Source organism: Brachionichthys hirsutus, chromosome 2 (assembly GCF_040956055.1).
Source record: "Brachionichthys hirsutus isolate HB-005 chromosome 2, CSIRO-AGI_Bhir_v1, whole genome shotgun sequence".
Lineage (NCBI taxonomy): Eukaryota > Metazoa > Chordata > Actinopteri > Lophiiformes > Brachionichthyidae > Brachionichthys > Brachionichthys hirsutus.
Genome location: NC_090898.1, coordinates 5710997 through 5734044, shown reverse-complemented (window position 1 = coordinate 5734044; position 23048 = coordinate 5710997). Strand labels below are relative to the sequence as shown.

The 23048-nt window shown below is 43.1% G+C and overlaps 1 protein-coding gene across 1 annotated transcript in view; it reads left to right on the top strand.

Moving 5' to 3' along the window:
• espn (espin) overlaps positions 1–23048 on the top strand; it is a 28905-nt gene that overhangs the window by 1480 nt on the left and 4377 nt on the right. Inside the window, exons 2-12 of the mRNA XM_068749153.1 lie at positions 458–651; positions 5535–5721; positions 5873–6055; positions 6885–7016; positions 8297–8552; positions 8868–9145; positions 12254–12415; positions 14713–14950; positions 15992–16045; positions 18050–18195; positions 18303–18686. Coding sequence (XP_068605254.1) covers positions 458–651; positions 5535–5721; positions 5873–6055; positions 6885–7016; positions 8297–8552; positions 8868–9145; positions 12254–12415; positions 14713–14950; positions 15992–16045; positions 18050–18195; positions 18303–18686 — 2214 coding nt within the window. The remainder of the gene's footprint in view (positions 1–457; positions 652–5534; positions 5722–5872; positions 6056–6884; positions 7017–8296; positions 8553–8867; positions 9146–12253; positions 12416–14712; positions 14951–15991; positions 16046–18049; positions 18196–18302; positions 18687–23048) is intronic.

The following is a 23048-nucleotide window of genomic DNA, read 5'->3' as shown; positions in this document are numbered from 1 at the left end:
GTCATTTTCTTTGTGCATTGCAGGTAGATTTTATCTGTTGTTGTTGTTGTTTATGTTCATTTGTGGAACTCCACAAGCCTTCGACCGCAGCTTAAGCTTCTCTGCTTACAATACTTAATTACACACATCTAATTTGACACACATCCATTTTGTTTTTCCTGTTTTAGATGTTGATGTTTTTATTCAAAAGATAAAATGTTTCAATGACATCATGGCTGTTTTGATTCCGTTTTGGATCAGCATGTCTTTTAAGCAGTTAAAAACCACTTTGATCATAACGGGCTTTAGGTATTATAGTCCTTTCTCACACATCACACCATGAAATGAGGGTTTAATCCTGCCATATGTTGTTTTTTTTTTTTTTTAGAAGCAATGTCTATTATATTTTCAACTTTTAAATTCTTCATCTCCATCTGGACCCACAGAATTCCTTGTTCCCTTTGTATTTGATTGACAGCACAGGGACAGTTCTGGTGCCACCATTCTCCACCTTGCATCCCGCTTCAGTCACCATGAGGTCACTGACTGGCTGCTGAAGAGTGGCCAGGTGGACCCCGGGGCCTCCACCGATACAGGTGCCCTACCTGTTCACTACGCCGCTGCCAAGGGAGACCTGCCCTCTCTCCGACTGTTACTGGGGCACAGCCCAAAGTAAGACCAGCGTGGTTTTGTTGCAGTTTCAATCTTCCCTTTTGGAGTTCAAAATTCTACCGTAGTGCAATTTTAAAGTTATTGAGTTCTTCTCTCTGTTGCCTGGCAGTGATTCAATTTGTAGTATTTAAGTTGGTCTTTGTTGCAAGGAAGTCAAATAACCTGAAGCAGTCTGGATGTCATGGTTTGCATGTCTTAAAACAAGCAGTACTTGACACGTGTTCATTTAAATACATCTTTTTCAAATAAGCTTGTAGATTTGATTGTCTGGTAGTCATGCAGGAACACACAAGACTCAAAGCACACACATTGATTCATTTGTTCATTCGTTCATTCATTCATTCATTCATTCATTCATTCGTTCTTTCATTCATTCATTTATTTATTAATTCATTTATTTATTTGAGCAATGAATTTACAAACATGCAGGAAAATAAGCACTTGCTCAAACTTGAACCTGCTCAAAAAGGAGCAGGTTTAAGTTCACCAGAACTTTTCAAGTCTACCCATTTCTGTAAAATACATAATTTATGTCAAGCAAATAATAACAGTCCAGAGAAGCAACACATCATATTACAAAGCATTTAAAGCACAAATTGACCACCCATTAGTGGTAGATTTAAGACACATCAAGATAATAAAGGATTGTGTGACTTTGGGCTCGACGAAATTGTGATGAGTAGTTTTCAAATTTAAAAAATATTTTTGAAAGATTTGATTGTTTCATTGACGAATTGCTAATGAAAATTTGATTTGAAAATGTGTCATCAGGATGTAGATTTTAGCTCAGCTGCATGAAAGCCACAAAATGAAAAAGACTGCATTATTTGCCGAAATCTCTGAACATTTTAGCATGTATTCATATAAAGAGAAGAGGTAGAGTGACAAATCTCCTTTATTAACATCCACCACCGTGAGGTCATGGGTTAGTGTGTGGTAATAACCCATCTGTGAGAAATAAGGAAATGTGCTGCACTTGCTTTGGGAACCGGTCAAGACAGATGGCTGCTCTCTATATGAGTCTTGGGTTCTGTTCAAGGTTTCTGCCTGTTAAATGGAAGTTTTTGCTTGCCTCCGTCACCAAAGTGCTTGCTCTCGTGGGACACGTTTGTTTCTGCTTAACTCTGCAGGTCTTTTCCTGCTACACCTATAAAGTATCTTGAGATAACTTTGTGTTATGATCTGGTGCTACAGAAATAAAAAAGAATTGAATTTAACTGCAGTTTTCTATCGTATATTATAATATATTATGTTGTGTTGCATGTACCTCTGTCACTGGATGAACTTTATGAGGAGGCCATTGGCTTCATGTTATATGGTTTTAATCTTTCTCCTCGACTGCATGCTTAATATATTTTCATATGGTAGTACACACACACATATACACAGAAATTGAACAGACATTAGGGTGTGACTTGCTCAGAGGCATCTCGGCAGCATGACTTTTGATCAAAGCCACAGTCTTACTTTGTTGTTCCTATTTGGGTGTTATTTCTAAAGTCAAGATTATTGGTCATGGGGCTTTTTTTTAGCATGTCGGGTTATAAAAGAATAAAAAAGTCACATTTGCAGATAGCGTTGAGCCGATCGATGTTCTCTGTGCTGGTGTCTGCTTCAGCTATCTGCGCTCATTTCTACCATAAAGCAATAGAAACGTGTGAATTTACAACCTAATCTTCAACCCAAGCAGCCTCGTTTGCCACGTTGTTTGACTTTGGTGGCCCTGGTAGGATGAGCTGTTTGTCCAGGAACTAACCTTGTGCTCTGCATCTCCTGTATTGTCCACTTGCATCCAGACAGGTGCATAGCTGCTGAAATTTTAATGAGCCTGAGGGACATGGTTGCTCCCCGATAGCCGGGGCCCCCATTCACTCTTCTCCACCGCCGCTCCCACCCTCGCTGTTTACCACCATCTCCACGGCGACAACGCGGTAGCACCAACCGGCGATAAGATAATGAGGAAAACAAATCCGTTCTGAATAGACGACTGCTTTCTACTCGCCGACTTCAGGCTTTGTTCAGAATGGTGCTTTGGGGAAGAGAGATAGCATTCTTGTTTCACAGTTTGTTGCAACCTGGATGGCTCGGAGGTTGTTCTTCTCAAGGCAGCAGACGGACCTGATCTCTTCTCTTACCGTACGTCATCACTTCAGTAACAGGCAGCTTAGTTATGGTGCATAATGGGAGTGTTTTTGCACAGTGGTAATAGTACACACAGCGAGTAAACAAGAGACACGCAACAGCAAATACCTGTGAAAGCTGTAGGCGCAATGTCTGCCGTGTTATATGCATTAAACAATCACAGCCGTTTTGTGTTACGGCTGTTTGTAGCACACGTGTCTCCGTGTCCTGATAACTCGGTGTTTGTTAAATTTATGAGCGACATCTGAATCAGTCGTTTGTTAGCCTGTCCATCCTAGAGAGCCGAGACCAAGAGGCCTATGTCCTGCTGTGTCCCTGCTGATAACCTCAATACACAAAAGAGTGAGTGAGTGGGTGAATGAATGAGAGAGAGAGAGAGAGAGAGAGGGAGGTTATGTAAGCAATTAGTGCAATTAGAGCCAAACCAAATTTCAAATGCACTTGAGAAAGTCGATGTCCACACCAGGACATCCTACTGATATACATTTATGTCAAATATTGTACTTCTGAGTGCAACGGGTGGCGGGTGCTGTTTCTTTATAATAATGAATCTAGATGATGCCCATTCGCCTTGTTGCAGTGCAATGAAGTGATAAAAAGCTGGAGGTATTTTCTCAGGATATTAGTACACTCTGTGCTTCCTCTCTGGGTATTATTTGTGTTGTTGAGGATAAAAATGAATAAATGTACGAGCCCATCTGTCGCTCATTATGCGTGGCTCTAGCAGCTCACATTGATATTCGATGATGGTCGACTAGCTTTACATTGTCGAGCTGTTGGTTTGTGAGTTTTGAAGAATAAAGGATAAATAACCAAGAGCAGTTTTTCACTCGACAAATGGCTGAGCTGCATTTTTCTTAAGCAATAATCTTCTTAATAACTTTTGGAAACAAGCTGGACACAACCCCCTTTTTGTTCTCTTCTACAAAGAGTTTCATGCAGCATAGCATGCGAGATCATGTCGAGCAAAGGGCCACAACTTTACAACTCAGTCACCACAGTATTCATTTCAAGTTAAAACCTTACATTTGCATTTTATTTTTTTAAAGAGAAAAGCTTCTCTACATGTTTCAAAACCGAAGTGGACACTGTGTACACTTGAAAAAGAAACTAAAACTAAAAGGATAGAATTTAACTTCATACCAGCAGAATATTTTGTACTGGTCAAGAAATCTTCAATAAGTTGATTCCAGTCCACAAATAAGTAGGATACATTAAAATAATAATAATAATGTCAATTAATCTCATGTTTCCAGCCACAATAACCGAAGTTGAATCTCTAAATTAAGTCCTCAGATTCTCCCACAACACTCTTCATTATTTAGACTGGAGAAGCCGCTGCGAAGCAAGCAAGCCTTTATCAGGCAAGAAGACCATTAGTGTGACATCAATTACTTTAGCAGTAATGAAGTGGTCTTTGTTTGTTACATGGGGAAGGGAGGGGGGGGGGGGGGGGGGCACTCACTGAGGTAAGTTACTCGTTATAGCTGAACTGGAAATATATCAAATGTCGGCCACTTCAGAGAATATTACTCGTCCTTTGAGTGAGGAAGTGATGAGGCGGCGCCACTCGTGCGTCTTGCTTGCTCTGTCGTCACACAAGGCTAAACTCTTTCTTCGCTCATTGAAATCTACACCTCTTCTCCAGGAGCGCTTCTCCAGTCGAGTGTTCAAGGGTCTCGTCGTGTCAGAGAGTTTACGATGAGGTGATCTGTGCTTTATTGGAATTATTCCCTTACTGAATCTCAATCCTGTAAGTTTATCATTAAGAGTTACAAAAACAAACGTAAGCATCTCTCCTACAGACCCCAGTGAGCAGGTGAACCCCCCCCCCCCCACTTTGGTTACAGTCGTGAATTATTAATCAGTCTGTCCACTTCCTGATGACAAAACCACAGATTACCTCCCCTTTTATTCTAAAATATTTAAGATGTGTTACTTGGATTTGTTTTTCTATTCATCACTTCCATTGTGTGGTCAGAAGATGCTTTTTGTTCAGAACGTGCATCTCCTTCCTGGCTTAGGACCTGACTGCAAGCCCCATCCACTTAAATCCTTCTACCCGTTTCCCTCACCTCCTTCATCCTCTTCATCGACTGTCTCGGCCGCTGGGGCAGCCTTTTGGTTAAGCAGCAGGTTGGGTGAAGTCAGTGGAGCGCTAATCCTCTTAAAGGGCGCCTCGCTCATTTGTCAGCATCCAAATAAAGCACAACCTTATGGGGTTTAGCGGGAAGCACTCGTTCTCTCCCTGACATTCCGCTCTGCCCTAAAATATATGGATGAGGAAGGAAGCAGGGATTTGATGAGCTTTTGCTTTGGAGGCGGAGTCAGTGGCCTTTGGAAATAAAAGGGCGCAGGATTTAGCTTAGCATCAGTCTGTTCTGAAAATAGTCGTATATTGACATTGAAACAAGCAAGCGAGCCAGTTTCCCTGTCACGCTTACTTATCACCTTTAGCCTATTTACACAACCAACCTTAAACCTTTCTCGACACAACAACAGAGGCCTTCTGTGTGATGGGTTTGCATTGTATTCAAATGTTCTCTCATTTAGAAACCCAAGCTCTCCTCTTTCATTTATTAAACCTGACCACTAGAAATTACCGATCGAAGCTTTCCTTCTACTTCAAAGCCTGATGCAAAGTCCTGGCGGGCTGCAACACGCTGCCGCTGTTGATGATATTTCATCTCCACGTTACACATGTGTGTCTTTATTCTCCTTACTGTTTATATTCCCGGCAGTGTTGTCAATTCCCAAACTAAAAAGGGTGCCACGCCGCTCTACCTGGCATGCCAGGAGGGTCATCTGGAGGCCGTCCAGTACCTGGTCAAGGACTGTGGGGCGGATTGGAGCACCAGAGCCAATGACGGGATGACGCCTCTGCATGCTGCTGCTCAGATGGGCCACAACACAGTCATTGTGTGGCTGGTATGTTGGAATATAGCGGACGCTTTAATGCTTTATCGTTTTATAATGTATATGCCGTGAGCAAGTTCTGTTAATTATCACAACTCTAAAGGCAGCGCTCATTATTTCCTAATGCTCCATCACATGGTTCCGTTATTCGCCCCCTTTTCAGATGAGCTTCACAGAGATCAGCCTGACAGACAGGGATGACGACGGGGCCGCAGCCATGCACTTTGCAGCCAGCAGGGGCCACGCAAAGGTGCTCAGCTGGTTACTGCTGCACGGCGGAGAGATCGTCACCGACAGCTGGGGAGGGACGCCGCTTCACGATGCTGCAGAGAACGGTGAACTGGAGGTATGTCATCTATATTGTTTTTGTCTTTTTTACTTTTGTGCACAGAATCCCACTGGAATCGACTGTTGAACAGGCCGGCGGCAACGTAAGAGCTTCATTTTCTTTCATATGAGCAGACTGTGAAATAACAGGTTTGATATTTATCTGCCGATTCTTTTCACAAAAGATGCAAAATACAGGAGAAATAATGCAGCATGTTAATATACTTGCTGATCAAGTCTCTCTCAAGGTAATCCCCAATAGGTGTAATGGCAGCGGTGATAATTTATCATTAAAATGACTTTTATGTTTATGATAATCTTATAAATCATGTGTTAGTATCATGATTTTCGCTGAGAGGAGTTTCACACATCACCATCTGTTTTGATTGAATTGCCTCTGTAGCTTATGGTCACTCTGACCACCTGCTTTGATTAGAATTTGTTGAAACCATCTTTGGTCAGTTAGGTTTTTTTAGCACAAGTTTGATATTTAAACTGCAGAGAAAATTATTATAAATGACTTATATTTGCTGAGCTTAAGAATGCATGGCAACACAAAGTTCTCAGTCTTAGAACTCCAAACTTCCACTTTGCTTTTAATTAAGTGGTTTTAAGGCTTTATAAGAATGAAAGCAAATCAGAAAGGAAGAGAATGTTTTCTTTCATCGTTTAGAAACAACTAAGGTAAATCAGGCCTATGAAATGTTTTCTTCTATCATGTTCCTTCTCATAATGTGACAGTTATTTTTGGTGAAAGTTTATTGAAATTAAATTGATTTGAGCTTATCTTAACCAGCTCAGTCGTCTTATTTCTACCTAACCTCAGCGTCTCGCGTGTCGTTCTCCAGTGCTGTCAGATCCTTGTGGTTAATGGGGTGGACCTGGGCATCAGAGACCAGGACGGCTTCATGGCAGCAGACCTGGCCGAGTACAACGGTCACTCCCAGTGTGCCAAGTATCTGCGCACGGTAGAGAACATGGTAAGAAACGCAGCTGTCAACATGTCACGCTGTCGTGCGTCTTTCTGATCAGTCTATGGGCAGGGACAAGGGGAGCTGATCGGTGAGGATCATAGTATATTAATGTTCATGCTGTCTGAGGGGGGAGGCGGTGGGGACACATCCTGTGACATTATCCAGAGCCACACCAAAAGTAAAAAATGTTATTTCCTGGCCCATAACCCGGCCCTCTACCAAGTTAGAATCTGTCCTGTAGTTTTTTTATAATCCTGCTGACAATCTCACATATCACATTGTTGCATGATAATGAATTGGGCCAGAAAGAAAAAATATAATGTATTACATTTATTACATGTATTTTATTTTTTCTCAAATTTGCACTGCCTTCGTGAAATGTGGATACTGTATCTTTTTTTTTTTTTTTTTTTTTTTTCCAGTGGTCACGCATCTATCAACCTGTCACGAGCAAAGAAATGCTGCTTTAGCTGCCACAATTGTCACATAATTTGTGAAATGATTACGCAGCAGATAAATTTCTCATTGATTGATGTAGTTTTTTTGCATTTTTGAACACTAGGGAGCTCTAGGGAGCTCTATCATTACACGCCAAACAAGAAAACAGGAAAGACGGCACATCAAAGGCTGTCTTGTTTACTATTAATTAATGCATCATCCAAATTCTGACCAGCACTGGTCATAAACTGGTTTTGAATGATCTTATATATTTAATTATTCTATTTCATAGTCACTATTTTTTTCCACAGAGTGTAGCTATTTCAGTTGTTAGCTCAGGTGCTGTTGCTGAGCTAATATTCCTGCTAATAACAGGATCTGCTAACACTCCACATACTCCACTGCTTCAAGCCAATGATATCCTCAAGTTGCTGGAAGAATAATCACGTCTCCACACTGAACTCTCTGTGGTGTGCAGGAGACATATTTCCAGTAGGGAATTTCAACTAGCGATGTGTTGCACTGAGGGTGAAGTAGCCCCCCCCCCCCCCCCCCCCCCAGAGCCATCTGATCAGCTGTGAGATGCTTCATTAGTGTGTGCTAATTAAACTCATAATGCTGCAAGTCATCAGTGACTGAGGGGGTGATTGGATTAAGAATATATGAATGAAAGTGGAAACAGTTCACGACAGTAATTCATGTATCTGTCTGTGTGATGATGATGATCTGTTTTTGTAACCAACTTAAAAGGATCCAGGCATGTTTTAATCACACTGTGTCTACATATCGGGCAGTTCAACAAAACAACTATATTCTTGCTTGTAATCATGAAGTGCATTCTTTGTTAGAGTGTGGAGCACCGTGTTTTGTCTCGGGACCCCTCGACGGACCTGGAATACAAGCAGCCGGACTCGGGCCTGTCGTCCCCAAACACAACTATGCCCCCTGCCAGCCAGACGGCCCACTTCAACATCAATTCACCGTCCAGCTCCATGTCCAACTACGACTCAGCCAACTCCAGCCAGTCCAGCACTGGGGAGAAGCGGAGCAGCTTGACAACGCCGCGAGGCCCGCCCGCCCAGCTGAATACAATTGCCCACACAGGTCAGCAGCACATATAGTGCATACATGCACTATATTCCACGCATATATTTTGTCAGCTCATAATCACCTTAGTCAGTCATTAACCCATAGTTTTAACTGCCGTTTCTTCTGTTTGTTTAAATGCTGCATCTTAGAAACGACAAAAATCCACACAGTTTGTTTGTCACACAGGTGAACGGTATACTAGTGCTGCACCCTAGTGGCCTCCGTGAATGCGTTTCAGGAGAACAACCGTTGGATGGTTTACTTCATGCTTATGCTTTGTTCTTTTGGGATCAGCAGCACACCTGGAATAAACTTGTGTCTTTGTGGCAGGTGCATCAGAGTCAGCCATTTCTGACATGCAGGCGTACATGGACATGCTCAACCCAGACATCGGGTCCGGCCAGCCCAAGACAAATGAGATACCTGCTGATACCACCTCTCAGCCCCCACCACCGCCACCAACCTATCCGCCCCCACCTCCCCCACAGACTCCCCCGGCACCTCCAAGCTTCCCAGCTCCCCAGCCCCCGAAGGAGCCGTCGTCAGCCGAGTTCCTGAAGGTGAAAAGCAATCTGCGGCATGTGGAGAGCAACAACCACAAAAAGAAGGCAAGTACAGATGCATCAGTTCGTAAATCAAAACTCAGACCCGCCCAAAGACTTCAGTGAGACGCAAATCTGTTAAGATTTATTCGCAGTTACTCTCTTTTTTTATTGGAATATTAATTCTGATAGTCTATCTAAAGGTTTCACTCCAGAACTAGTCCTCTGGCTTATTAGGAGTTTAAGCTTTTCTAATGTGAGATCATGTATGGCAGTGGCACATGACAAAATATTATATGCAGTCGGTATGGTAATTATTGCTCAAATAACCTACTTAAACTGCACATATTGTAAGTTTTGATAACATTTCCCAGTGGCTGTTTGGTAAACCTGTGGCGTGTTTGGGATAAATCGCCCACTTGCTACCATTTTCCCTTGTGTCTAATCAGTTGAGCTATTCCTCTTGTGTAACAGTGTGCCTTGTCTGGGTGCACACAATGTTCTTATTGTATTGGCATGGCTAACGAGGTTAACAGAGATGCTCATTACCATGGCAGGTCCTCTGGGTTGACACATTCAATGGCTGTTGTGATGGGTATGCTCTTAATTCCACTAAATAATCTAGCTCACAAAAAAGAAGTGTTCCGACAGATGACTTGGAGCAGCAATTACATTTGGCGTCAGCACGAGTTTCAGTTCTGCCTCTGGTGGCTCAGTTGTGCTGCAAAAATGCATTCAAAGAGGTTGTGAAGTGGCCGTTCTGCTTTCATTGTAGAATTGCTTGGTGAATATTGTAGCTCCGATCACTTTGTGTCTCATCAGGAAGTGTTTCAAGTTGAACGTCATCTCCTGTGCAGAGTCAGGTGTTGTTAGTTGGTGTACAGTCCACAGGTAGACACAGCGCGTTGTCTCCAGAGTGAGTTCTGTGTGTGGATTTGTGTGTGCACGCATGCGCTATCGGCCATATGAGGGGGAGAGTTTTTCATTATAGCGCCATCCCCTCTCTTCTCCCCACCCCCTCGACCCGGGCTGGTACCCTGGTGACCAGCCCGGGTGAGCCCTCATTAAGAATTTGCCAAGAAACACATTGCTGGGAAGGCATGCACATGTGCGTGCAAGCACACAAACACACAAATAAGCTCAGAGTGTACCACATAACACTGGGAAAAACAATCTGCCTTTTTGGGCACCATGGTAACAGGGAACGGTAACCTCATCCAGGAGCACAGCCGATCATCTCTCACAACCTGTGGACGCATTACAGGCCGGTGTGTAGAAAGCAGCAGAGGAAGACTGTCAGCGGTTGCAATAGAGGAAGGGGCTTTTAGTTTTTTTTGTAGCGTCTCTCTCTGCTTCTTCCCCGCCTCATTTGTCTCTATTTGGTTTGTCTGAAGCAGATTGTTGTGTGCAGCTGCCACACAAAAAACATTTCATTCTTAAAAACCTGCTCCAAAAAGGTCAGACTTTGAGATCTTGTCGGTCTTGTTCTTCTTTTCTTTGCTGGCAGTTCGTCCACTGAAGGCTAGAATATTGTAATACCTGATGCCCGGTCTAGTATGCAGTCAGCCATGCTGAGGGCAGCGCCTGGTCTTTGTGTTTTACATAGGAGGGGCTGGACAGAACTGGGGAGTGGTTGTTCTGTGGGCTGGCGGTGACATCATCGCCACTGCTGCGGCCGGCCTGATAGCTTATTGATGAGGCCTGTGGGTAAAGTGAGAGGGCAGGTAGAGTGACAGCCGGAGCGCTGAGCGAAGAAGACGTGACAGCTACTCTCTGAGCTCTGCTGGGTTTTGTAGATGAGGCGCTGTGAAAGCTGACGAGCTGCGGGAGAGGATTTTAAACTTGAAGGTAAGGTTTAAGAACATTTTGTCTTACCTGTGTGATATATTGTAAAAGTTTGAGCTGTGAACTTTCAATGTGCTCTTTGTATTTGGGCTCATCCCCAGGTTCAGTGGTCGGGTATGTGTGTGTGTGTGTGCAACATAACTGCATGCTTTCCTTCTCCTTCCTGTCACACCAGGTTGTTGTGCCATGTGTAGCATCAGACTCATTTTCCTACACGCAAGTCTATATGTGTGTGCAAGATTGCTTTTCAAAACCATACAACGATCATCTGAACAAAATCAAACCACTTCCACTGTAAAGTGCCTTCGATAATGCACACCAAAAAAAACCACAGTAGAAACAACTGCAGTGGCTTGATGATGACCGACAGGTCTGTTTATAATGGAGACGAAGGCTGTCTGTGTGTTCGGCTGTGTGCTAAGGCTTTGTACATTTTGCTATTGTTGTTCCACCTCCCTGCTCGCATTACCCTTCCACCTGATGATGAGTGCTCAGGGACCATTTCTTTGACATCAGACCTGAGTGAACAAAAATAGGCTAACAGGAACTCAGAACATGACACCACGAAAGGGGGAGAGGTCAGGGGTCAGCTGTACATTGGACATTGGCGTCGCAGCTAAGGGTTTTGTCTGGATTCAACGAAAATAATAAGGAGCACATGAATGAATTTCAGTGTGCCGCTGAGCCATGGCTTTTAAAGGTGTAAAGTAGATAAGCAGTACAATGTTGCTTCTTTTTTCATATTTGCACACAGTTTCTGTGAGAGTTAATGCAACATTTCTGAGCCAACTTTGAAATAAAAATCCAAACATTAGGAAAATGTATCCATTGATTAACTTGAGAAAAATGTCCCCCATCCACTTATCTGCAACTGTTGCATGGTTCCGTTGTACGGGCTGTAAATAATAATTTGTTTCTTCTGAAAAAAAAATATTTTTTTAATCTCAAATACAAGCAACCTCTGCGGATGTTTATTTTATGCGGTATAGAGTGATGCCTCTGGGTTTGGCAAGAGTCTGATATTCTGTCTTGTAACTTGTCTGAGATTGATGTCAGAGCAGAAAGTGAGAGCACTCAACTGTCTCAAGTCATTGACCTCTGAGCCTCATGGATAGAAGGCTGCTGCGGCTGAATATGAACTCACTCTGTGTAGTTTGTAAAGTTTTACCTCCTCAAACTAATATTGCACTTGAACCAACCACAATGACATTACAGCTCTCAAACAACAACTGTAAAAAAAAACAACAACAACAACTACGTTCAGTAGTTGTTGTTGTTGTCAGAGTGGAATGAACTTGAACTGATCAACAAACACTTTTATGTGTCAAGCAGCTGAGTTCTGGCGAAAACCACGACAAACTACGACGCGTGGATTCGAACAGGAAGTCCAGGAGCTTCAGCAAGCAGCCCAGCACTGGGGACTACTACAAGTCGCTGGGCAGCAACACAGCCGAGCCCCAAGGGAGGACAGGCATGGCGCCCAAAGAGGAGGTAAACCAGATCATGTGTTCTATAAGAATACAGAATAGAATAGAACAGAAGAGAATAGAATAGCACCTTATTGTCATTACACACAGTGATGCAATGAAATTAAAAAGGCTCTGCGCAGTGCAAAAATCAAGTCAAAGCAATGCAACAGACACAAAATCAAGTATGAATAAAAAAACGTACACACGTCAGTCATGATGTTAAAGAACACATGTTATCATGTTCTGATGTGGGGCATCTTTTTTCATCAGGCCCCTGATTTCAAACATTAGTTCGTTTTTCACCTGAACCTCACCCCTTTCTCGCTTTCTGGCGAGTCTCCTTTTTTTAATCCATTATCACACACCTGTCACCAATTAACCTTATTGAATTATCATGATGTTTCAAGCAAGATAGTAAAGACATCCCAGCCTTCACATTGCCAAATGTCACCTTATGTGTTATTCTGCTTGCACAGTGTTCTAACTTTACTGTTGAGGGTCTCTCAGATGCTCTCAAAGGTCTAATTCAGGGTGAGGTTTAGCATTAGGTTACAATGCTGACTGCTATATTGGCCTGAATAAGCTTGGGTCTTCTTGAACTTTGTATTTTGGGATCTAATGCAAACTACCATCTCATTTATTTACATTTCTTCTTGCGTCTCCACCCCATTCTGTAAACTGTACAGTAGAACACACTCAGGATAATCCCAGGCGAGAGGGATTTAAAAGGGAACCACAGGCCAACCATCCTACAGGAGGGAGACGGTTGCTGTTTCTGTAATTAAATTGGTTCCATAGGGGATCTGGTATACGATGTCACTCCTGTTGTGGGTATCTGGTTATATATTCAGGATTTCTATTCTAATTGTATTAATGAATCCCCATGACGGCTGAGGCTGAAGTACATTCAGGAACTCTGTGGGGAGACCACTCACATTTTGTTTTGGTTAACTATATTTTTGACATTTTGATAAGGTTGCTTGTCTGAATTGGGTATTATTAATTAATTGTTTTGGATTGAATAATTCAAAGCGACACTAAACTTAAAAAAATAAATCAGTGAAATAAAATAATCTTTATGTTGCAGTATATATTAGTATTCATTATTGTTGTTTTGATGATAAACTATGATCATGTATAGAGGTTTACATGAGGAATCATATTTTACATGCAACATAACAGGCTAAAATACATTGACATGTACTTAACATGAAAATACACATGAAGGAAACTTGATTATTGGCTGCCTCACACATCTGAATGAATGGAGTCTGTTAGAATGTCCTCAGCATCCCCAGGGAGGTGTTCTTCTATTCTCATGGGTATCATGAGTGGGGTAGTTCTTGGTGGTACAAGATACAATCCCCATTGAGCCAATTAAGGCCTCAATGGGGGCCCTCCAGGTCTCAGAGACACCCGAGCAGATGGACAGGCTAATCAACAGGCGCTACGGCACGTGTCACTAACACCCATCTGGACACCGCCCCCTCGGCCCTCCCCCGCCGCAACTCTCTGGAGGGTTTGAACGGTAAAGGGGGCAATGATGAGCACGCGTCTGGGGCGTGGGGGGTGGGGTCGAGTTAAATGTCACGGTCCATTAATTTGCTCCCAGCAGAGTTCCGACACGCTTTCAGAGCGTGTCAGGCGCGTGCCCTGCTGGGTGGGGGTTTTAAACCACTATCGCTTACACTGACAGATGGCTCCTATTCACCGTTTGCCCTCAGTGATTCTCTCCCCAGAGATTAGGCCATATTAACTCTGTTAGCAATCTGGTATTATGTCTTGGTGAGATGATAAAAGACAGCAGGAAGCAGAGGGGAGGCCCCGCGTCTAAATGAGCTGCGTGCATCTGTCATTTCTGGCACTCAGTGCCAGAATCCACAGCTCACTCAGCTCAGCAGGAGTCTTCACTGGCATGCCGATGCAAGGAGGGCAAACGGATTCACTGTCTGTCTTTGATTATTGTTTTAATGAAGAGATAATCATGCTTATTTTGTCCAAAAAATCTTTTACACAATCAGAAATACTTCTTGTTCATTATTTTATATTTTGGTCAGCATATTTTATACAGTATGTTTTCAGAAGAAAAAAAACAGAGCTGAGAGTACCAAACAAAAAGTTACACTGATTACCAAAAGTTAGGCATTTTAATCAGTGGTGTTCAAGTGGATAATATCATTTAATCAGCCGTGTTTCACATCCCTGTTATCAACAGCGTGGGTTTTTTAAGCGAAACCCTCTAGGAGTGACAATAACCACCTTTAGTGGTATAAAACATGAGTGACTCCTTCACTGTGTTCCTCCCTGTTCTCCATTCAGGGCTCCGAGTTATTGGAGGAGCCCAAAAGCAGCCCCGCCAACAGTTCGGAGAATGGCACCACTGAGGAATCAGGCCCACCTCTGCCTCCGCCACCTCCACCCCCGCTTCCCCCCAGCAACCCCACGCCAACCCCCCCTCCACCTCCTCCACTGCCCCCAGAGATGGCGATCACTCAGAATCAGTCTGCCGGTAGGACCTCCGCCAATCAGCGACGTCCTTCCTCCTCAGGAAGTGGAAGTGAGTGGGGTTTTTTTTTTCTGACTCTTTACATTTTTTCTGCTTTTTTCAGGCACTAAAAATTCAGTTTTAAAAAAGGTAATATGTACAGTATATCCACAGTTTTGCTTTGTTGTAGAATATATTGTTCTGCATTTATTCCTAGAAAACAGAGATAATCTAATGCTAATCTCACTGCTCAAAGAGGAGTTGAGTCCGACCCTAGCATCCCTAGTAATAGATTATAAATGAATGATGAAGGGCTACCGTTACCCCGAGAAGTGGTTTAATGTTCAGCCATTTCCTTAAGTGACCCACATCGCGCCGGAAGCTGCTGCCTGACAGAACCCGTCACAGGAAAAAATAAGTGGCAAAAATGAGTGGATTTGAAATGATATGTCCTCGTGATGGGTGAGGATTTGACCTAGTGCAGTGTGTGTCTCTCCAAAATACACAAGTCCCAGGCAGTTCAGATGTTTTCAAGAGGATGGCAGTAAAAATATGTGATAGCAAAGATTTAACGTCTCATAACGTACTATAACGTATAAAGATCTAATAATAAACTACAAGACAAAATACAGTAATGAATTATAAAATAGCACAAATAGTAGTGCTTTAGGCCGAACACGCTGCAATATGAGAGAAAGCAGTGTAACCGAGCACTGTCTGTTCAGACCTGCTGATTTCTGAAGCTCATGCAAGATGACGACAACATCCCATAATAATTATTTCGTCAAACTAAATGGAAAATGAGGGGAAAGTTCCAACAGCAATCCAAGATGGCTGATCATACAACGGCCCCTTGACGACAGTAACATCCTCTTTTCTTATTTTGGTAATACTTACCAATAACACACTGAAGCTGCTCAAGTTTAATTTCTTGACTGTCAAGCTACACTGTTCTGCTGCTAACATTTCTCAACCATTTTCTTCCCCTGAAGCCCTTCATGTAAATTTAATTTTGCATGGTCCTTCTGCCTCTGTCTCAGTCTCCTTCTTTCTCTGTTGTGTTTCCTCTCTTTGCCTGCCGTGGCATTTCTTTCTGCCTTCTGCTCTGTCAAGGCGTGGGTATGTCTGCCTCTCAGGAAGAGGGAAGGGAACAGAAAAAAGCTAAGAGTAAGTACCGACGGCAAAATCATTCTGCTACACATATAGAATCTGTGGTTAAAAATAAGCCTTTTTGTTCTATAAAATCCACTTTAGCAATATTATCTACAGTCTGAACGGTCAGATAAAAATATTTTGACGATAAAAATATTTTGACTCCAGAGCACTCTAATATGGTTTACTGGAACAGCTATGAGCACTGCAACCAGTTTTGTTTTTGAAGCACACTATATTGTGGACAGTCAAGTGTTCTGGAGCTCTTTATAGAAGAGCTGTCAGGAGAGAATGGGTGAAGGTAAGCTGTAAGTTCTATTTCTATGTGACTTTTCCAGGTATATTTAAATATTTTCATTATTATTTTTAAACAGGAAGAAGCGTTTTGGATGCACTCATTCCACTTGGGAATGAAGATTTATATCAAACAATGTAATTTGACTGTCTTTCGATCCACAAACAGCTTGATTGTGTTTAACTGGAGATTGCCCAGAGTGTACGAGCAGCTGTGTGTGTGTGTGTGTGTGTGTGGTTTTCAGCAGTGAGGATTGGAGCGGCAGATCTGGGGATTGTAGGGTGATTGGGTGTGTGTGTGTGCGTGCCTGGGTGTGTTTGCATGTTAAGTCCTGGCATGCTTGCCAGTAGCTCACTGTCACTTCCAGTTACTGGTGATTCCTTTAGATTTCCCCCCGACTGTGATGATGATGGGTCTTTAATAGAAAGCAGCTCTCTCTCCTCCCTGTGAGAGAGGGCGAGAGAGAAAGAGAGAGACAAAGGAAGGGAGTGCAAAGGAAAGTCAGGACGGGTGGCAGACTCGGGAGGCTTTATGTCCAACAAGACCATCGTGGTCGACTCACCAGGGATCATTTTTATGGGAGCGGGTTTTTTAAATGTTATTCCCCAAGTAGAAAATCAGTGATCAATGAGGGACTGAGGATATTGATCTCACCGGGTTTACACACTCCAACACAGGTGAGGTTGCTGTTTGCTGTTGCCAGAGGATGTGAAATTTAAATTGTGTGAAATTATATGTAAATCTGACGCTCATCCCATTTGATTAGAGGCTTTTCCAGCTGCGCCTTAAAAAGTTTGGCATTTAGATCTAACTAAAAATACAGCTGCACAGATATCGTTCCATATTTTAATACTCTACCGCTGGCACCTTTATCCTTTAATGCATGCAACGATTTTGAAATAATGGCATTTTGAAAATATTAGCCTATAGCAAGAGTGAGGTCAAAGTGTAGAAGTGTGGCTAATTTAACCGATTAACGTTTGGAATGTCTTTGAAAGTGAGAACAAAGTCCTCTAATAAAAGCATTGAAGATGAATATTTTTATTAGATAGATTGTTAGAGTACAAGTACAGTCAAACAGTAACATGTATTACAGTACAAGTACAATCAAACACACTAAGAAAGAGGAGCATTTCAAAGAAGCCCTTGCAGTCTTGTTTCCGTTGAAAGTCCTTAGTACATAAATCATTGACATGTAACAATACCAATAAAACTATAATTAAATTACTCAATTTAACTAATAAAACTAAAACATTGCCGTTAGAGGTCATAGTTGAAGACTGTCTCAACTTGTTGCCTTGTTCATATTATAAGTTCATGAATGCTATATATACTTTACCACAGACCTACTTTTTGAAGTTCAGCAGTACTTCAGCCGTGTACACATCAGGTGATACTAAAAGAGGTTGTGTTTCTCCTCTCTTTTGGGTTCAATGCAGTGAAATAAATTGGACCCCCCCCCCCCACGTGAAACCATTTCAAAGCGATATATCAGGAAGTGTAGCCGGTTTCTAACTGAAGTAAACAAATGTTAACAGAAGGTTACAGCAAGTTTGTTAATGAGAGCCAGCGGGTCCGCCGTAACAACAGGTCTGGATTGTTACCTGCCGGATCAGGTGAATTATTTAACGCTGAAACGCCATCCAATCCCTCTCTCACTCCCGCTGCTTCAGCGTATCTCTTCTACTTGGTTTCACTTTTCCGCTCCATCCTTTTATCTACAGGCACAAAATCTTTCAACATGATGTCCCCCACTGGTGACAACTCAGAGCTCCTGGCAGAGATCAAGGCAGGGAAGAGCCTCAAGCCCACACCTCACAGTAAAGGCTACACTACTGTCTATTCCTCTGGTGGACCCACAGGCAACAATGTAGGTCCACAGTCCCCCCCCACTACTTATTTGGAAGAAAAATCCACCTGTTATCCTTTTTCATGCTCCCTGCCCTCCCATCCATCTTTGTCTTTACTGTCCTCCAGGGAAACATTGCCTCTCCACCAGAGACCCGTGCATCGAGCCCCCCACCCAAGCTGCCATCATCCCCACCATCCAAGACATCTGTTGCCTCCCCACCCACCACTCCTAGTCCTAGTCCTAGTCCAACCGGCTCTGGATCTGCCAGGACCTTATCAACCTCTGTGAGCTACGAGCAATTGCCCTCCAACGCCGTGATCAATGGGAATGGGAACGGTGGCGGAAGCACAGCCCGTGCAGAGTCAGGGCGGAAGACAAGCCTTGTAGATGTGGAAGCACTTGTTCCCACTCATGACGAACAGGGCAAAGCGATCCCTGAATGGAAGAGGCAGGTGATGGTGCGAAAGCTTCGGGCCAAGATGCAGGAGGAGGACGAGCACAAGCGCAAGGTAGGCAAGACATTGCAAGATTGCAGAAAGTCATCAAGGTTTTGCTGCGTCTTCGCTATCCCATTTGTGGCCAAGCAATTTCAAAATGCTCTGTAACCTTGATTATATAGCATGTAGCTTCAGTTTCAAGTAATTGCAACACAAAGGGGATAGTTGGCGCTTGCAGTTGTGTGGTGAGTGCGCTTTTATGATTTCAAACCACAGCATGTTGTGTTGGTATTCATGCATGATATTTTTGACCTGTTATATACCTGAGGCAAAAACTTAAAATGGGAGTTGAGGCTACAAGTTATCTTAAAATTGCTGGGGGGGGGGGGGGGGGGGGGGGGGTTCTTTCTTGCCATGAAAGTTGGAGCAAAGTTGCAGTTCATGAGTTCTGAGCATTTTCTTTATAGTTTTTTTCCATACACATACCTTCAGATTTAATACCACAGTTTAATTAACCTTGAACTTTGCTTGCAAATGTAGTTAGTTTGGTTTGTAGAATCAATGATATCTGATTTATCTATTTCTCTCTCAATGAATAGTTGCTGAGGAACATTATTAGCATTTAGACATGTATTAATTACTCATTCACACTGTGACAATTTAAACACTGGTGAATGCCATCGCCTTAAATAACTCAGTTTACTCATTTAATTCTAGTAAGTAATAAATTATAGCACCATTTCTGTACATAATACTGACTGTATTGTAGTTTGTAACGTTGTTGAGATGCAGCAGCTACTTGTCAGGCTTGGACATTGAGCTGAGCGCACCATAAAGTATTTAGGCTGTTATCTGTAAATGACACAGATTACTTTATGACTTGTAATTGCATGAAGCAGCACTGAGATCCACATGCTCACAAATGCATATCATTTCTGTGTTTTTAGCTCATTTCTATGCATGTTTCCTTTCTTAATAGCAACTCTTTGGAGTGCAGTGAATTGACTACTTGGCTATGATGCCCATCACAACATTGACACATGTGACTGATGGCGTCACAGTGCGGGCTGGTGTTTGATGATGGAGTGCTTGCGGCTCCAAGTATTTACATGCTGGTTCAGTGGTGTGATGCCAGGCCTATTCACACTACAGGTCAACCCACAATAACAAAATACCATATGTGCATATGCGTATAAAATATGTCTGCAGTAAGGTTAAAGTGAATGCCATCGCCTTCGTTTTTTTGCAGACAGATTATAATATATTCAAGATTAACTCCACACAGTATCCTTTGCTCAGAAAGAAAACAACTGTAATTGCACTGACCTCTTTGGGTTGACAGTTTGACGTCTGCTGCACCTCTGACCACACCCACTGTGGTTGCCCACGGGTGTGAACAGAAGTGTGTCTGTCTGTCTGCTGCCAGTTTCCAGCAGTGATGTAACGTTGTGCTACAGTGCTGTGTTTCATCACGCTTGGGTTGCACACAGATGAAAAAATCAGCAGAATTTCTGTTGAAGCAGAACCTAAACTAACCAGCGCCATTCAGAGACAACTCATAAATAACCTGTAAAAGGGAATCAACCTTAACAGAGATTTAAACACTCTACTGTGTCCAGTGCCCCAAAAAAATACAAATGTAGATATGTTGCGAGACTATTAATCAATATTCTATGCATATCACCACTGGTTCAATTAATATGCAGTTTGCCAGTTATTTCAAAAAGGAGTTTTGTCTCCTTTATGCAAAATTTAAAAACAAAAATCTCTGTGACTGTAGTGAGGCAGTGCCATTGCACCACTTAATCCATGTAAATCCTGTGTGTCGAGATGGATTTGCAATGAAGTGTGTGTTCACACCAGGAAATTCAAGCTGAAGGAATCCATACCTCCTTCCCTGTCTTCCTGTCTTTTGGTCCCCTTTGACCTCTGATATAGTTTGCTGCAAGTGGACACTACCAACCTCAGGAATGGCACTACTCCTATGTCCACAATGCCATTTTGGGCCCATTTGGGGAACTGATGACTGAGGATGACCTAAACCGCATTGAGAAGCAGATTGAGAACCTACAGGTCATGCACAAGGTCTCAGAAGTCGAGAAGGAGCTGGAAGAACTGGAGCGGGAGCTTCACCAGCTCCTACCGGTGTCCGCTGCCCTCAATCATGACCATTTCTCAGTCAATCCAAAACAGGTGCATGGTCAAGCTGAAGATCTCCCAGCCTGGTGCAGCAAAATTTCAACCCTGCTTAAGAGTATGGCCATTCTTCTAGCCACCCTGGGGGGGAAAGAGATAGACATCCTGGATCTTATATGTCCCGAATATTCTCAAGAGGTGGCAAGGAATGTAAGCCCAGGTCCGTTTGATCCAGCGGGGTCAGATGACACTGGATTCATTGGACGGTCTCAGTCCTTCTCAACAAGAGAGGAGGTGGAGAAGGAGATCAAGCAGTTTGGGGTTTCAGTGAAAAACCTCAAGGCCAATTATGAAATTCAGAATCAGTCACTGACTACAGATAACAAAGAAAATAGGGTGTACAAAAGAAAGCGGTCGCTCCCTGTGGTAAGTGAGACTAGTTATTGTCCAGAGACAGTTTGTGAGGCAGATTGTATTCGTTCTTCTGCTGAGCTCCTTCCGTCTCACTCCAATGGAGAAGCACTATTGGCAGTGGAATCAGACTTAGCCCTTGTTGAGGAGCCAACTATCATTGCGTCTCATGCTCCTCAGACCTATGTACCCTCTGAGGCAATGGCTCCGACTAACATGGAACACTTCAACCAACTTCTTTCTGCAGACCCCATTTTAAATAATGAACAGCTAACGAGGAGTTTGGAGGTTCAGACAGATGTAAGCTACGTTCAGGAATGCATTGAAATGAGGAAAGAGAGAATTGTCTTCCTGTTCCTCGAACACTGGCGTAAGTATACCATCTCTGAATCTTATCGAGATAAATATACCGGCAGGAGGGGAAATCATTTAGACGTAGGCTGGGATGACTACAACCAGTTTAGTGCACAGATTGGTGGAGAGATGCAGAGCGAAGATGACAGACTTCTCCTCTTCATGAAGTCAAAGCAGGTAGTAGGGAATTTAATTGGCCACTGGCGGACAATCATGAGTCAAGTGCCCACCCGTCAGATCCGCAGGTTGAGTCGTGCCCAGATGATATACTGGCCAGAGCACTTCTTGCCACATATTGACGGGTCACATGTGAGCTACGAGAGCCTAACCCTTGACCTCTTCATGCTTGGATACTTCCAGTTACTGGAAATGAACATGTCGCGCAGTGAACGCAAATTCCGTCACCTGCTGTGCTATGAGATGTTTGACCGGCTCGGTAGCCATAAATGGGAAGTCATACGGCAGTTTCACAAGGAAGTCATGGAGGAAATTGAGAAAGGAAAACGAGACTGGGCGGATGGCTTTGAAGACATAAAAATCAATTACTTTGGGGACTCCATTGATGGGGTTGGTGTGATGACCGCTTCTCTGCAATCTATGTCTGCCGATACGGCCATTACGCCTTTGTTGGAGTCACTCCCTCCCCCACCCTCTCATCCTCCACCCCCTCCACCACACACGTATTCTGAACCTCCACCTCCAAATGCACAGCCTACTAAAGCACAGCTAGATGTCTCTCCATCTTCATCACCTGCCGCATCTACAATCGGCATTTCTGAAAATGGCCAGTGTGTGGAGCAGGGAACCCAGAAGGATTCGCTGCAGGACAATGCTGAGGGCGGTGTAAAAGCTAAGACGCTGATGTCGTCAAAGGACGGAGTGGTTTCTAACGGCAACAGCTCAGAGCTGGACCACAGCTTGTCAAATGAAACTGTCCAACACCCGGACGCACCAGCAAAAGCTGTCACGGTGCAGGACACAACAGAAAGCTCGGTTAAAGATGTTCCGCCTCTTAAAATTAGGGAGGCCCCTCTTCATGTTGAAAAACCTTCCCCCCGAGATGAACATAAGGAAAACTCAATTAAAGTGATCTATGAGCTAAAGGAGTTCAGCAATGAGGAGATCATCAGATACATAGATCGAAGCTTTGCTTTTTGGAAAGAAAAGGAAGCAGAGCTTTTTGATATCTGATAATTATATTAAGTAAGGGTCCACCAAAAGCCCATTTTTAATCTGTACAACCAGGATCAGGATATTTGATCTGAAATTTGGAACATGTAAAACCTGTCATGTAAAAAAACACATTTACTGCAATAACTTTATTCTGAAATGTTGTGTTGAACCGAGGATTTTGAATCTAGTGTGAATGATTGCCATGGCACTGGGAAAACACATTTATAAAGGTAAAGATTTGCCATAAAAGTTGTGGAGTGTATTTCTTTAATTCACCTTTATCAGGAGGGATGACTGCTATGCACACTTTGGTTGAAGAAACTGAGATTTTGCTTCATGTGTTTACTGTTATTTTGTGGT